General features: G+C 30.5%; 1 protein-coding gene across 1 annotated transcript; it reads right to left on the reverse strand.

Annotated features, from left to right (window-relative positions):
- Positions 1–9,483: 9,483 nt before the first annotated feature.
- LOC112687035 lies at positions 9,484–16,589 on the reverse strand. The gene is made up of 3 exons (XM_025559563.1): positions 16,484–16,589; positions 9,708–9,852; positions 9,484–9,646 (listed from the first exon to the last, which is right to left on the reverse strand). The coding sequence occupies exons 1-3, from the start codon at positions 16,587–16,589 to the stop codon at positions 9,484–9,486; spliced, it is 414 nt and encodes a 137-aa protein (XP_025415348.1).
- Positions 16,590–18,283: the final 1,694 nt, after the last annotated feature.

The raw sequence follows: 18,283 nt of genomic DNA on the forward strand, positions 1-18,283 counted from the left end.
CATGCATTTACTTGATCTAAAACAGTGATTTTTAAACTGGGGATCACAAAAAGTAAAGGGCAGAAGCTTCTATTTGTTGCTACTGACTATTAAATAGTTTGCATCATATACTACAAAATAATTATTCAACTTAAATTTGTGCAACCAACTCTTTATAAATGTATTAATATTAGTCTACTAATTATTCAACTAAATTTTGCACAACCAACACCAACAGCTCTCATATAATTATCAATTGTATCCAATCATCTCTATTTTGGTCTTCCTCTTTTCCCTTCAACATTCGTTGTCATTACCATTCTTAGTGTTTTTGTTTCCTCTCACCTCATCACAAGCCCAAATCATCTCATGATGATAAAAATTTAAACAATAATATTTTTTGATATGTTATAGTAACAGTTATGGCTGAAATTGTAAGTATAGTAAATAAGTTGTTTGTAATACATATTTAATTTATTTGGTTGTATTCTGTAGATAATAATTATGGATAAATAATATAATGTATTTTATAATAATCTACCGACATATATAATTGTTTTCAAAAGTCATCTCAGTTTATGCTTGATTGATTTTTTAAATTCCATCCTATTCAACCACTTGTTGAACATTAATTTAAATCATTCAAAGCATATTTTAGAAAAAATAAAACCAATCGGTGTTAGTTGACTTTTAATAATTATTTTTTGACAATTTACTGCAGTGTATGTTTGGCATTTTCTTTAAAGCCAAATGTATTCACTTAAGGGCTTAATATTTGGACACATGTTTATCAGGATATTGATGAACTTGAAAACAGTAATAATCATAAAAACTGTTCTAAAGCATATCTTACATTTTCAAATAAAAAAAAATAGATTTTTTTATAATTTTCTACACAAAAAAATAATAAAAAATAAGAGGCAAAGAAAAATATTCAAATAATAAATGCTGTTAAATTATTAGGCTAAGGAGGTCTTATCTACAAAGTTCATAGGAATAAGTACACATTATCGTTATTAGACCCCATTGCAGACAATGGTAATTTCCTTAATATAACTTTTAAAAGAACATTATATCGTTTTAAATGAACATATTGATAAAATAGTTAAATGTAGTTGAGCAAAAGATGCATGTCATCTCATAAGTCAATAAATGTTCAAGGTTAGGTTAAGAGGGTCGTTAATAAATTTTTTATCAAAAACTACTGTTAATGTAATAATTGATTTAATTAATATGTTGACGAAAAAGTCAATAGTTATGAAAGTTCAAGCAGCTGGTATGATTTCCATTCAAATAGACACAAAATAAGACATTTCAGTTCAAGATCAATGCTCAACCAGTATACAGTAAGTCAATATAATGAGTGTAATAAAAAATAATTTTCAGTAGTTATTATGGATTAAGATTCAAAAAGGAAGAGATCTCAAACTATATTGGAAAATATTTTAACTAAAAATGGACAATTTTATTTTTATTAATTTATAGTATATATTACATAATTAAAACATAATTACATAACATACAAATTGTTTACACTTGGTGCACAACTTAATTCAGTAAAAATTATTTAAAAAAAAATATTCTGATAATTATATCAGTTTTTTAATTCTAAACATTTATAAACTTTTTTTAAATGTACACTGATTGTTAAGTAGTTTATAACAGTAAGTTATAAATTAATATACTTGTGTTATTTAGTACAAGACATGGTATTACCTGTGCTCGAATTGAGGGGGAACGCGGGCGGACGGAGTCCGCTTTCATTTTTCCATAAATTTCAACGCAGTGGCAGTTTTGATAAAACATCAAGGGGGGGGGCGCTATTTTAAATTTTTTTGGTTTTTATTGGCACTCACCATAATTACATACATCAAATAAGTTTATGGTCCTATAATAATTAATTGACATATACATTTTTTATTTCATAATTCAAGTATTTAGTTTTATTGGGATCTTTATAAAATAACAGCCTCTGAATCATACTTACATCTAACCATGTACATAATTTTATATAAAAATATAGTAAAAAGTCCATTGATTTGGCTATAATCTAAACAAAAACATAGATAATAAATGCATAACTGAAGTAATAAATTTAAAGCAATTTAAGCATATTTTAGTGAAATTTTAATTAAAAATAATGCATATTGTTCCATTGTTATCAATTCAAAGTTCATACTGATATCAAAAAAAAAAAAAAAATCAATAAATAATTACAAAAAAATGTTGAACATATATTGTGAAAATAATATGACATACATAATATAATCATTGATACAAAAAAAAATCCAAGGGGGGGAACGCCCCTTCGTCCCCTTAAAAACCGCAACTGTTTCAACATCATCCTTCATTTAATCAAGCGAGGAATGCTAAAAATGAGTCTCCTCGTGAGAATGTTTACTTTTGAACGGTGTATTTGGATTTTGTTTTCGTTTATTTCTATTTTCTATAGCAAACTACAAAGTAATGGTTATTTTTTCCCAGAAAACGATTACCGTTGATGACAATAATCATGGCTAAATAACTATATAATTTTGAAGTGATTTCGGTTGTATAGTCGTACGGTGCTTCTACTTTCTACTTTTGACAACCTTTTGAGAACTTTTTGTTTAATTTTCCACCAATTGACAAGATTAACACAACAAAATGGATTGAATCGTGGGTTAAAAAAGACAAACGAACAGGAGAGGAAGAAAACTATCCTAAAAAGATAAAAATTACTAAAAAAAATGCATGCTAGTCATTGTGGAATTTAATTAAAGAATAATATTTATTTCTGTAATAAATATTATTATTTCATTATAAAATAATGTTATAGTAATAAGCAGGGTTGGGATTTTATAGCATTTGCATATTTCTTATGTTTAAAAAATAGCAGAATAAGTTAAAAATGTGTTTCATGATACAGAGAACCCAAATAAAAATTTTATTTTGCTTTTTTTTGCATATTTTGCGTTTTATAGTTCATAGTGCTTTTTTTAGATTTTTTGAGACTTTTTTGCATTTTACCTGTTTTAATCAAAATCGGACATATTATATGAAATTGTATTTTGGTAAACGTGTTTTTTGATTTTTGTTGATCTAATTTTCAAGATTCAAAATTTTAATTTTAATTTTAAATTAAATTATAAATGTATAGATTAAGTAAATAGACCGACTACGCTAATACAGCTCTGTACAATTACAGCGATAATATATAGGTAAGTATAATATAATACGATAATTTCGTTTTAGTTATTTGGTTCTAATTTTTGTTATCTGCTGATTTTGTTGGGTTTTTTTGTCGATTTCTACTAAATCTACTAATAGCCGAGTATCAATAAACAAGTATAATTCGCTTTAGGCCGAGCGCCCACCAAAGTAACGTGACGTGTGGCGTGGCAAGTGATATAGCAAACACGTAACAACAAAATGACGAATGGTGTGACACAACGCCTACCTATGTATCTAGAAACTAGTAACACCAGTTGTCAATATGTCTTCTTCTTCATCGGATGACGAAAGTTTTTTGGCTTTAGTAAATTTAATCAATGTTAATAACAATGTTAATTACACCAACAAAATGTATGTTAAAATCTGGATCGTCTTTCATTTTTAATTTAGAAAATTATGAAAAGAAAAGTTAGAAAATTAATAAAATAATTAAAATAACAATATTTTTTCAAAACACTTGTCACTCTAGTCGGTAAAAACACGTAACACGTGGCAAAAAATGGAACATGCTGCATTTGAATGACACCGAAGTAACATGTAGTTTGTCATATCACAGTCGTATCACTTTATTTGGCGTTAAATCTATTAATTACATTGTTTTGATACAAAATAGCATACTAGATGCATGCTACTTGCTACTTCACTTGCCACGCCACATGTCACGTTACTTTGGTGGGCGCTCGGCCTTAGATGTGTGTTGACCATCGTTTTTAAAATAAAGAATCCGTAATTTTGTTTTTTCTGGGATGAATATAGTAGTGATAGGAACAATCGAGTGATTTCAATAATCGAGAGATTAATAATCGAAAATATTTAACAATCGAAACATTTTACAATTTTTCATTTTTATTTTTGTCATAATTCGATTACCAATATTTCGGGTATGATTAGAAGAGTAGAAACAAAAAGTAATCTAGTACCGACTACCTATTAGTTAAGTGTTATATTATCTTAGAACTAATTTAAACTAACCAGCACTTTTCGCTCGATTACTTCAACTGATATAGGATTTTGTTACCGAGAGAATAACTCGGAACTAAACGAGTGTATGAGTAATCGAGTATTTTTCACTCATTATTTCAACTGATTTTGATACCGAGAGAATCACTCGATGATTTCCAAAACAATCGAGAACAATCGATTACATCGAACAATGAGTATTTCGAGTATTTTCTCTCGATTGTTCCCATCACTAGAATTTAGTACAAAAAAAACAAGATGGAAAAACCCAATGTTATTATTCAATCATAATCAGTTAGATTTAGTGATATCATTGATTATATATACTAGTATTTATAATCAACCTCCCCCCCAACAACACTACCAATTTCTTTAATAATTATTTGATTTATCTAATCTTTTAGTTTTTGTTATAAGTATAAGTGGACATAAAAAAAAATAAACCTTCAATCAGTAACAATATTTTTGTGAGACTATTGTCTGTTCATGTCAATTCAATTTTGAAGGCCTAGTTAAGTCTATCTCTGTGACTCTATGTATTCTCTTCAGTGCTCGAAGTGGGGGGGGGGGATACGGAAGGATGGCATCCCTCTACTTTTTTGTATTTACAGTTTTCATCCCTTTACTTGTTTTGTCTAGAATAACGCATTCCTCCTAAGACTTGTATTTTAAAATGATATACTTATAATCATTTTTATATTTATACATATATATTTGTATATGTTACGGTAAAAGATGAATATTGGTGAATGGTCATTCTTCGGTGAATGACGTCTTTTACCAAAATGATTCGATTATGTAGGTAAATGATGTAAAAAACCAGATTTTAAATTCAAATGTACATCTTTCACCGGTCATTGATGTCATTTACCAAAACTGGTGGTAAATGATGATAAATCTCAAATAATACACTGATTTTTTTACTATAGGTACTATTTATAATAATGATTATAATAATTTATTGTTAAAATAAAAAAAATAATAAAATACGTGCATATTACAAATTATTTATTTGTACAATTTTGGTTACTAAGAAATTTTGAACTGCACAACATTTCCACTACATTGCTAGCACATTTTTTAGTACCACAACCAGTTTTGCAGTTGCATCGATTAAATCCTTGATGACCAGCTATTCCATGTCCTGCTGCTTCTCTTAATGTTATTTCCCTGTCTTTAATTTTTTTCATGGCTTCATCTAGCTCTAGAAATTTTTCTTTACATAGAGAAATTTGTGCTCGTGTATATTTGTATTTCAACACCCCATATTCTGTCATTTCTGTCACAAATTTTTACAAATAATATTATAAAACACACATTTGTAGCAAATACAACTCGCTATAATATACCCGTCGATACTAACTAATAAACTAAAAGATTATCTCACATTATTATTCGGGTTATCGACGTTATTGCTAGTTGGGATTTTCGTTTATAAAAGTATTAAACATCATTCTCCAATTAAACTGGTGATTGACGACAATAACCGGAGAATGTCTGCATTTACAACGTTTACCAATTTTTAGGTAAATGATGTCATTTACCGGGGAATGACGTCTTTTACCACGTTTACATCATTCACCGTAACATATATAAGACATTTTTTTTTTCGGTGAAAATAATTGTTTTTAACATTCAGACCCGGGCGCCCGGCTCATCGTGTTGTTTAGTATAACCCGTATTATACCCGTATTTAGAGCCACGGACTAAGATAATATACCTTATGTGAATTAAAAAAAAAATAAATATATTATAGGTACACAAGGTGTGAAGAATGTTATGATGATATCAGGAAATTTGAATTGTAAGGCATCCCTCCACTTATCTTGAGCCATTTCGACCACTGATTCTCTTTTAAACAACTGAAAAAAAAAGTTCTATTAGCCATTAATTTTTATAAAAAGCAATACCTACTATATGATTGAATTTTTTATAATAAATTATTTTGTGTAAACAAACTAAAAAGAATATAAATACATCAATTAAGCTTATATAATTAATTTTATATTTTAAATATAATTAATAAGTTAAGACATGTTGAAAGCTTAATTTTTTGTGACGATAAATCAATTATTTGATCATTATCAATATTTATCGAAATTTCTTATTCAACTGACATTAACATAAACGCTTCATTAGTAAGTTTACTTCTTAACCTATTTATTATATACTTTAAAGTAGAAAAAGATCGTTCACAAGCAACTTGGGTAACAGGAAGACACAATAAGTACTTATAAGCAACTGTTAAGACTTGATGAGCGTTACTATATAAATTTTATTTTATCAATACTTTTAACAACACAGTGTACAGTTTCTACAACTATTACACATAACTTGACTTAATTTCTCAGCAACCCCAGCCCTTCATTTCTGTCGGCGAAACATACACAATAATAATAATGCTTTTCTGTATCCCAAAATACTCATATTAACCTTCCAGCGGGCGCGTCATTGTAAATAATACAACATTTCATATTTATTTGTTTATTCAACTTATATTTTTATTTTATCGGCGGTCATGGATATTCCTATGAAATGTTATTAACTATGTTTTAGACAACTTTTGAAGTGCAAAAACTTCTTTTAAAAACTAACTATTTAATTTTTTTAGAAACTAATTATTTTAAAAAAAAAGTGTTACGGCCGTTAGGCCAATGACAAATCCCAATAAATAGGTCAGACCATCGGGAACCTCCCGGTATCCCGGTGGGCCAGGCCGTCCCTGGTCTTCAATGATGAGAATATATATAAATATATAAATATATTTGAAAAAGAATTAGTCTATTAAATCAAGAAAAAATATTTGTACACATTCTGGATAATATATTAATATAGAAAATATAAAAAAATATATGAGAATTTTAAATATACAAGATAAATTGATAATTTAATATCAATTAATAACAGAAGAAATAAATTAATTAAACAAAATTTAAAATGCTGTTAAAGTATTCTACTTTGTAGTATGAGTTTTCGCGTCATGTCCTCCCCCTGCCAGGACAGCATTTAGCCAAATCACAGAATAAGATAAAATCTCCAGTTGAGACTTAGTAGAGGTGGCTAGCTCATTTATTTCATATCTGAATGACATGAATTTAACGGTAATCATTTATTCATTCACATTATTACAAAACTTAAGTTAGTTTCACACAAAGCGCTAGTTTTCGTATTTTTAAAACGTGGAGTTTAAATGCCGAAAATAAAACAAACGGCAGGGCCGTATTTAGGAATTCGACACCCGGGGGCAACGATAAAAAACGCCCCATTATACCATATACAAATTTCTGCGGGTCGAAAATGATCTTTCTAAAGAGCAATTAGTAGCTGGTGTACACAAAAACATTCTAAGTGCAATGTGAACATAAGGATAGATTGATTGTTTGTAAATCTTTGGATCTATTGACAATACTCAACCATTACCGAGTATGTGAGTGTGTGTATGTCATGACGCTGTGATTGGCAATATATATATTTTTTTGAGATACACTTTTTATTATGTAAAGAAGTTTCATTTAAAAAAAAAAAGATCATTAAATATTGAAAATATAAATAAAATAGCCTCCCTCGCATATTCAACCACCATGGAAAACAGCACCGTGTAGCTCCCCCCTAAATACGGGACTCCAATATGGTTTACATGCACGTATATACAAAATCGCGACAGTGGATGAATTCGACTACGGGTGTTTCAACGTGTAGTATGAGACCAGTTTTATACATGTGCGTATTTTAGGGGGTTATGTGAATGGGCGATCGCACTCCCCTGAATCCATATTTAATAAATTAATTATATGTGAGATATTCATTTCAAATTTTTTTAATGTGGATCATTTTATTAACGAAATCAAATTACGCATTGCTTGTGAATACTGAATTGGCCTTTTTATCGAGTCCATACTTAGTGAAAAATCAAATAAAACAAAAGCGTAACTTTCAAAACACAGACAGGTGTTAAAAGAGAGCTACTCAAAAGTCGATTCCAAGTTTCTATTTCTATTCGGTATTATATTAAAAAAAAAAACCACAAATGTTAAGGATTTACCTGATTTAAATATCACTAAAAATTTTACTTGTAAATGTTGAACCTGAATTAAAGAAAAAAATTGAGTCTCCCCCCCCCCCCCTAGAAGTAAGTCTAAAGACGCCCCTGATTTTATAGACAATTGATAATTTAACAATAATTAATTAATAATAATTAATAATAATAATAATAATAATAATAATAATAATTATATAGGGTAATTTAATTGACAGGTTTTGGACAAACACAGCAAGTATAGTACATTTGTATGTGCGACAAATTATATAAATTTATAGAATACATTTAACTTATTCTATGTTGGAATTTAGTGGTAGTCGTTAAGTAGTAAACATAATCCATGTATTAACAACAAAAAATTAGTTATTTTATTGTTCTTTAATCAAATTGAAAAGCTTTTTAAATTAAAAAAATAATTATATTGAAAACTATAATATGAATAAGTGGATATTAAAATGTTTTCAAAATGGAGATGATAAGTATGAAGAAATTTTCAACTTGAACTATGGATTGGTATATTTTTAATTTTATTGATCACAATTATGATTGAATAATACAATATTGTGATACGGTACATTGTTTTAATAATTTTAATTTTTCAATTTTCAGAACAATATCGGAAGATCATGGAATAATACAATTGTTTTGAATAATGAAACTGTATCTAGGAGTCATTGTCAATTATGGATTGAATATAATGGCTTGGCAGTAATTAAGGATCTAGGAGTTAGTATATAATTTTATTAATATTATTTAGTGATTAAAAAGGTCAGGTAATTGTACCATTTAATTTTGCATTGTGAACAATATTTAACAAAATTTGTGTAAAATTTAATTTTTTTATTATTGAATGTTCAAAATGTTGACATTTTAATAGCTTATCACCAAAGCCAGTGTTAGTGGGAGACAAAACGGCTATCGAACGATTGAGATCGTAATACCTTTTTGGCCGAACAATTAAGAACATTTAAAAATAACAAAGAACTTACCACTGACCCTAAAAAAATACAAAAAAGAATACGATTGAGAACTAATTTACGTGCAACGTTGCCATATCATTTACTATTTATCATTTAACAAATATTCTAGAAAAAAGTCATATGTAATATATAAATATGTTAAAAAAATAAATTAAAAAAATGTAATGACGAATGAGTTATCTATAAATTAGTTATAGCGGGATAGCGTAATCCAACATAATCTAAATATTTTAATAAATTACTAGAACTTTTATTTGTTACATACCACATATACATATTTATTATGAATATTAATTAATATTTTCTTTTGATTTATTGGCATTTCTTTTTTTTACCCTGTTCTACCGTTGCTATTTTTAATGAAGTTTCTGATTGTGTTTCTATTAGTGTTTGAATAACAATATATATTGCTGGATGAGAACTGTAAAATTGGCTGTTAAATGTTCTATGAAAGCTTTCAGCGGCATTGGTAGTCGTAGAAAGTTATTAATTGTAATAATTATTAATATGCAAGTATTAATTTATTTGAAACTTACCTGGGATTTTCCGAAAGTTTCATTGCCCACAATTTCGTATTGAACGGACAGTCAGGCTCTATGTAATTATGTAAAACATAATCTGAAAAAATGTGACCAATTTCATTTGGGAAAACAGCGATTAACTCCAAGAATGCATCTTCAACTTCGTTAAACAATATTTATTATTATCTAATAGTACTAGATCTTCACCTCGTTCACTTCGTATAATTTTAATTTCATTATTTTCCATTACACGAAAAGTTATTTAAAATTTTAATATATTATAATATCTTCTTCTGTATATATAAAACAGTAAGCTGATTGACTGCTATCAACGCACAGCTCAAACCATTGGACGGATCTGGCTGAAATTTGGCATACAGATAGCTATTATGATGTAGACGTGCGCTAAGAAAGGATTTTTCGAAATTTTAAATTTAAAGGGTTGAAATCGGTTTAATATTTTTTGACCAGGTCGATAACTGCGCTAATGAAAATGAATTATATTAAAAAATTATTAAAAAAAACTATTAAAAACTATTTAAAAACTATTAGTTTTATTTTTGGTAGTAAATGACGGATATTGCATAAATATTAAACAAAAAGATCCCGCAACAGGTGCCAAAACAAATAAGAATGTTAGTTCAAAAAATTATTATGCATATCGGTTGATGATTAGACGCGATCAGGACTAAGTTATTTTACGATGCATAAGCTTTGTCAACAATTCATGGTCGAAATATATATAAAGATAGATAGCGAACGATTTCGATACTTCGATTTTGATTCAATCAAAAAAAGCTGCATACAAAAGATTCTCAAAACAATTGTTAGATATTGGAGATGGGAAAGTTACTACAGATGAAACGGGATGTATAAAATTACCGAACGATTTCTGCACAATCATTTATTCGCAAGATGCTCTCATTGACCAGATATGTCCCAGTGTACACAGACAATACACAAATCATGAGTGGCTGGCAGAAAGAGCAATTTTAGTAGCAAAAAATGTGGAGGTCAACGAATTGAATCTCAAGATACAAAATTTGTTACCAGAAAACTTGGTGTCATACAAATCTAGATATAGTTTGCGATGCTACTGAAGTTGTAAATTATCCAACAGAGTTTTTAAACTCATTGGATTTACTAGGCATGCCACCGTATAATTTACAATTGATCATTACAATTTACCATCGATAAAATACCTCCTTCAGAGTCATTTAAAGTTGTAATACATGCAGATAAAAAACCACCAGAAGAACATAGAGGCAGGTATAATGCACCAACGGCAAATGAAGTTGCTTTAGTGTTAATAGATCAGCAGTTTGATCGAAGACACATCATCCTCGAAAACCGAAGTAACTCACTTCACCGTATCAGTGAGATACATCGAGCATACGACGCACTGCAGTATCCTTTAATGTTTTGTTGGGGGGGATGATGGGTATGCAATCAATATACCACAACGCGATCCAAAAACCAAGTTACCGCTTAAAAAAACTGTCTCTGCATCAAGTTTTTACTCATATAGAATAATGGTCAGAGAAGGGGAAGACAACTATTTAGTTAATTATCGTTCTCTTTTCAGTCAATATTTGGTAGATGAATACGCCAAAATTGAAACTGAAAGACTAAATTACATCAAAAACAACCAAGCCAAATTGCGTGCAGATAGTTATATTCATTTAAAAGATGCGATTGGACGACGAGACATAGAAGCTAATCAGTTAGGCCAAATGGTTATATTCCCGTCAACTTTTACTGGTGGGCCAAGGTACATGCACGAAAGAACACAAGATGCTATGACCTACGTTAGACATTACGGTCGTCCTGACCTTTTTATTACTTTTACATGTAATCCTCGCTGGGACGAGATAAAAGAGCTCTTACTTCCCGGTCAAAGATCATATGATCGACATGATATAATTGCAAGAGTGTTTCGGTTAAAAGTCAAAAAGACCATGAACTTATTGACAAAAGGTAAAATATTCGGAGAAGTGAGATGCTATATGTATTCAACAGAATACCAAACTGTAGAGAGGTTCAGGTAGTTGTAAGCTATAACTTATCGAATAGGTTATGATAATAACTAAATTAATATGTATAAAATATTATTTCAAAAATCTTAATTAATTTAAATTTCAATAGATTTAACAAAATTTAATCTTGGCAAGTTACATACATTTATATACTTAAACCCGGCAACGACGGGTAATTCAGCTAGTTTAATATATTTTAATATAATATTTTATAAACTGATGAATATAAACGTTGACGTTTGTGCGATGACTACAACGCCTATTAAGTCATTCTCTCGTATGTCTGGTATCTAAGTTATAAATAACATCCGATAAACGTATAACGGTATAACGTTCTTTATCGTTCGATTATGGTGGTAAAATTATCTTTCGATTACATTTGGCAACGTTGGAAAAAAAAAATATCGAGCGTTCTCAATCGTGTTACCAAAAATAACGTTCTCAATCGTATTTTACCAGACAAAACGGGGTATTTGTTCAGGGCTTCACTCTTAAAATTTAAATTAAAAAATATTTTGTTTGGAAATCTCATAAAATAAAACGTAAAATGTATGGATCACCTAGCGAGTTGTTGAGAAATCCGTTGGCGTGCAAAGGTGCATTTACATTAGAGCCCGCATACGAACGAATGGCGCATGAACGCTACCGCACGAAGATTCCCTGTATCGTTTACATTAATGCGTTCGTTCATGCACTTAAAGTTCGCTTCCAGATACACCTAGTATACTTACTACCGATTAAACTGTTGTCGAGTGAAGTCATGTTGTCAAAATCACGTGTATTTAATTTAAAAATTCAAACATTTTTACAAGATCCTAGAAGACTCCATTTTTTTCTTTGTTTCGTTCAAGTTTCGTTTTAATTCATTAGCTATTTCCAACCAGAAGTTAATTTTTTTCTTGCCCATTTTATAATGAGGATGTTCAGGATCCCATAGAATTGGTCTTGATTAATATAAATTTATAAGATATGAACATTCATCGTCCGTCCACTCCACAATTGAGTCAAAATAAAATATTTAACATAAAATACGACGCAAACAACGCATACGAGCCGAATGCCGTTTAAATTAAATGGATGGTTTGTTTGATCTTACCGCTCTTCAGTCGATCACGACTAGGGATGTGCAGTTCATGAGTTAGTCGACTCTTAAAAATGAACTAGACGAATCGACTCAGTTTTACAAGAGTTGGCGACTTAGTGACTCAGTTAAACTCACAACTCACAACTGCACTACTGTAGATACACAAACTCGACTCCCTGGATAATGGTTGCGAATCCAAACGCAAAATGTAATACCAACTTAAACAGTAGTTCCCTTCGGATTTGCTTATTAATATTTCTATTGTTTCTTAAAACAAGATTTCTGATTTTCTGAGAAAAATTCGTAACGTTGTACGCTTATAGTCATAATTAGTTAGTGAATCGAATCAAGAGTCTAGACATGAAGAGTTGAGAGTCGACTTTTTGATTCGACTCATTACACTGAAGTGAGTTGAAAGATTCAGCTCAGCAGAATGAGTTGGATTCCCATCTCTAATCACGACCGCACACGAACGAACGTCTTCGTTCGTATGCAATCGAACTGTTTACATTATTCGTGCGGTTGTGTTCGTGCGCCATTCGTTCGTATGCGGGCTAATGTAACCTTAATAAAACAAATTAAGAAAACAACAATATTATACTATATTTAAAGGTTTGTACACACGACCACGCCGAACATGCAACGGCGCGGAGTGAACCAGTTTTTGTCGGTTTTTCCAACGAAAACAAAATAATTGTTCGGAGCAGTGTGGACGTATTTTTATCATCCTTAAAACGCACATGTTGCTTTAACAACGTGCTTTTGAAACTAATATCGTTATTTACTGATATTTAGTATTAGTACATCATCGTAACTCAAGGGCGAATTTTAGGGGAGAGCGAAGGTTTTTAAAAAATAATTGAAAGGTACTGTTACTACTATGATTATTTGTTGTGGTTTTTTTATACATAATTCAGACTGAAGGCACAATTTTAATATAGGAACTATTTGTATTGTTATTATTAACACTTATTTTATATGCAGTAGGTTTTAAATAAATTTATTAAATAAATAGTTAATTCAATTTCGTACTTGTATTTTTATTTATTCACTCGAATGAGCAACAGGAACATGAGCTGTAGGTAATGAACTGTAAATTATTTTTAAGTTTGTATAGAAGGAAAATTAATTTCGCCCCCCCTCCAAATAGTTTCAATTCAAATACGCCCTTGTCGTAACTTACCACTTACTATATAGTACTCGTATTTGTGTAATTTTAAGTTTTGTATTTGCATATTTGAATAACTAATGGAGTGGTCAAAAGAAAATTGTCTACGGTTGATCGAGATATATTACTGAAGTTGTATTACTTATATTAAAATAACTAAATTTCAAATAATTTCATAAAACAACAACGATCAGTCACGGTACGACTTCGAACATCTGAACTATGCAAGAAAATATTCGCTACAAACTGTGCGCGTTGATAGTGGATCGTTGGCGCCGCGCGTGTCCGTAGTGAATTAAAAATTACATTGCATCGCGAGTGTAAAGCCGCGTCCAGACGGAGCAGCTTTTGCCGCACTGTACGGCCGCGCGGCGTAAGTGTAAATATATGAATACATTTTCCGCAGCCTTTTTTGATGCCGCGCGGCATAATTTCCGATCGACCTAGTAGGCGGTCTACATCAAAGGAAAGCCTATGCCGCGTGTGTGTGGACGTATTTTCGGCAAAGCCGCGCGGCATCAATACTTATTTTTTAAGTAGGTATTTAAATTATTTTTTAAGTAATTAGTAACAAAACAAACTTTTTTCACTGAGGTAAAACTGATTTTTATAGTAATCTCCAGAAGACACAATTTTTATTCTATCAAAATGTCGATACTGAAGATTCTCTGTTTTTAAAAATACAAAGATCAATAATGATTTTTCAAAAATCTTTAACTTCATGTTTTTCAAGATTCAAAAATATAGATTATTTGCTGATCTCGTGCACTTAGTTGCCCATTAAAAATGACACAACTCTATAGCAACCATGAATAATAATGTATTATTATTATTAACTGATTTAATACAAATCAGGAAATAAATGCCGTACCATGTGGACGCGTGTTTGCCGCGTGGCACGGGGCCGATGGTTACTCCGTCTGGACGCAGCATTGCATGTTTGGTGTACTCGTGTGTACACTCCTTAATATATCATATAACTATGCACTATGACACGTATAGCACACCGCACTGCATGGAAACTGGGATCCCTAGAAAATTTATTTTATCGCATTTCTTAAATTTAGTCTAAATATCGCGTGCAGCTGTTACCAAATCGCTTTATTTACGGCCTAGGTGCCTATGGTTATCGGTAAAATAAGTATTGCCCAGGGCCTCGCAAAATGTAGTGCCGGCCCTGCTTATCACACATTAAAATTAAAATATTTATTATCTTGTTTAAAGTAAAATAATTTTCCCAGACGTTTGACCATGTGGTACAATGACCTCTGTGAGTTTTTAAAAAATATGTAATGTGAAGTAGTGGTGATTTGAATCGATATATTTCACGCGATGAATGGATTTTTTGAATCAAGCTCCTTATTCCGATCTTTTAAAAAACCGATTATTTTTGAGAAGATAGAATTGAATTGTTAATCCTGTTTTTTATGTGAATCAATTGATCTTTGGAAATCGAATCGTTGATATAATATTTTATGCTACTCCATTCATTGTTATTTGTTGCTCCAACTATTTAATAAAAATTGTCGACCGTTTTCTTTAGATAGACACTTTTTCTTAAATAAAAAAAAGTCATTTATAATAAAAATTAGTTACTTATTAATGAGTGTAGTTAATTTAATATAAAGATTTTTTTTTTGTTCCATTTCAACTAGAAAAATATGTGGTTACCTATAAGTATGAGTATAAAAATTTATTTTTTCCAGAGTATGAATGGTACATATGTGGGAGCAATACGATTGGAGATTATTGAAGAATACTTTTTAAAAGAAAATGATATAATTTGTTTGTCGTGTTATGAAAAAGGAGTTTTACTCCAATTATCTACGAACAAAAATGTGAAGTAACATGGATAAATTAATATTTTATGAAATAGATCATCCATTTTCGTTTTTTATTTTTATTTTTTACTATGAAATCGAGAACAAATATTATTGTAAAGAAATGTAAATTTTGTTATTTATTTTAGTTGAATATAGAAGAGATTTTCCTTCCATATCTTGTTGTTTACTTTTAATAATATTCTGAAAGCATTCTGCATACTCCTTACATATTTGTTTGTCCGTTAACTTAGCTATGATAGATTTATCAGTTCGTCCTCTATTTGTTAGATTACATTTCTAATATTTTATAATGTTCACTTTCATTCATATACCAACCAGTAAGTGATCGGAGTTCATATCAGCTCCCCAAAAGGTTCTTATATTCAGAATACTATTTTTGAATCTATTATTTATTAGGAAGTGGTCAATTTAGTTTGTATGTCTCCCAGTTGGCGAGATATATGTATATTTATGTATGTCTTTTCGTGTCTTTTTCGTAATTTCCTAAAGCAAAGTCGATTTCTATAATACTATTACCATTTGTGTTTACATGTAGGCTATGGTTTCCAATAGTCGACCTGCAGCATTTTTCACGTCCTATTTTTGCATTTAAATCACCCAGTACTAATCTTATATCCCCTTTCAACAAGTTAAACGTACCTTCTAGTGTCGCATATAACAGCTTTTTTTCCTCTTATCTTTATCCTCTGTTGGTGCGTATGCGTAAATTAGTACCATGTCAAAATTGTCTGTTTTAAGTGTTAAAATTGCAATTCTAGGATTCATATCTCTAAAGTCCTTTATTAAATGTATAATTGACTCGTGCACTGCAAAACCAGTTCCCAGTCTATGACCCTTTTCGCACTCTCCGTTGAAGTTGGTTGATTAAGACGTTTTGGTCATCCCGGCGTCTTCTCATTTAATTTCTTGAAGTGCTAAACACTTCGTTCGGTATTTTTCTTAACTCCTTAATCAAATCCAAAGCCGCACCTGGTTTGTGCAAGGTTCGCACATTCCATGTACTACATAGCAGACCGTTTTCCAGTTTCCAGTTGTTTTACTACATACTCTAGCCTGAGACTTGTTGTATGAATCCTGAACAAAAATATTTTTGCAAGGTAAGGTCGTTAGTCCTGTGTCCAACCACCAACCTGGAAGACCAGATTACCCCAGCAAGTTAAGGCCAAAGCAGGCGCATACTGGGTTAATTTTTCCCACCGGGAAACTGGATATAATTAGGGCCCATTTAATATAAATACAAATAGAAATGAGTCTCATGTATACCTATCAATAACAATAGCCAGGTTATCTATCCATTTCTTACACATAACTATAAAATAACTATAAACCTAAATAAAAACTAAATCTAAATTTTGATTGAAGTTCTATAAAAATAAATATATACACAACAATATTAAAATAATTATTTTTATTTAAGTTATCTTGAATAAATTGTAAATAAAATATTAAAAATAAATTTTAGAACGTTGTATCAATTTTATAATATGAATAGTATTGTGGCATTTAAGTAATAACAATCACTCACAATTACATTTAATTAAAATAGACATTGCGGAGTGTAATTCACGGTGTGTCGCGGATTGTACTCACGGACTGACTGAATGAGGGTCTGACCAGCCGAAATATATATATATATATATATATATATATATCAGCGTCGATTGTCTAGAACATTCTCGAAATTACCTTAACGAAATAATCATCGCATATTCTAGAACATGGGATTTCCCTTTATCCACTGACAATATTTTTTTTTTTTTTTTTTTAATGTTTAACGTATAGTCCTGTGTATTATGCTAACCAGTCTCTGGGCCACTTACGCTGGAGTCTCCTTACCGTGTTACCCGGAAGGGAGTGTGATGAAAGATCTTTAATGAGGGGATTGGTGTGGTTTTGTAGTCTGTTGTGGAATTTAAGGTAGTGATTTTTTGCAGCTTCTTTGACATACGGTATGTTCAGGTCTGAGTGTAGAGTTACATTCGAGACGTACGGAGGGGCGTTAGTGATGAGACGGAGAGTTTTTGATTGGACTACTTGAATTTTGTTAATGTTTGTTTTTTTAGCAGCTCCCCATAGCTGAATCCCATACGTCCAGATGGGTTTTATTAGTAGTTTGTATAAGTTAATTTTTGATTTTAGGTTGAGCTTTGAGGTTTTGCCCATAGTACTACGGAGAATAGAGAGTCTTCGATTTAGTTTTAGTTTGGTCATGTGAATGTGTTTGGCCCAGTTGAGTTTTTTGTCAAAGTATAATCCTAAATATTTAACCGTGTCCGAATTAGGGATTATTTCATTGTTTAGTGAAACCGGAGGGGGTTGTTGCATTTTGAGGGTAAATGTGGTATTGATTGATTTAGATTCGTTTATTTTTATGTGCCATTGGAAGTACCAAGGAGAAAGTAGGTCAAGATGTTTTTGTAGGGATGTCGAGATAGTTGTGGGGTCAGTGTGAGTGGAAT

The sequence above is a fragment of the Sipha flava genome, unplaced genomic scaffold (assembly GCF_003268045.1).
Source record: "Sipha flava isolate LNK unplaced genomic scaffold, YSA_version1 109_pilon_pilon, whole genome shotgun sequence".
In the NCBI taxonomy this organism is placed as follows: domain Eukaryota; kingdom Metazoa; phylum Arthropoda; class Insecta; order Hemiptera; family Aphididae; genus Sipha; species Sipha flava.

Bases quoted from the DNA above. Each gene is read 5' to 3' on its own strand.
- LOC112687035 (XM_025559563.1), bottom strand. From the start codon at position 16,589: ATGAATCCTAGAATTGCAATTTTAACACTTAAAACAGACAATTTTGAC. The intron at 9,853-16,483 runs GTTATATGCGAC...TGTTTAACGAAG, and splicing joins AGATAAGAGGAAAAAAAGCT to TTGAAGATGCATTCTTGGAG. The intron at 9,647-9,707 runs GTAAGTTTCAAA...ATAACTTTCTAC, and splicing joins AAACTTTCGGAAAATCCCAG to GACTACCAATGCCGCTGAAA.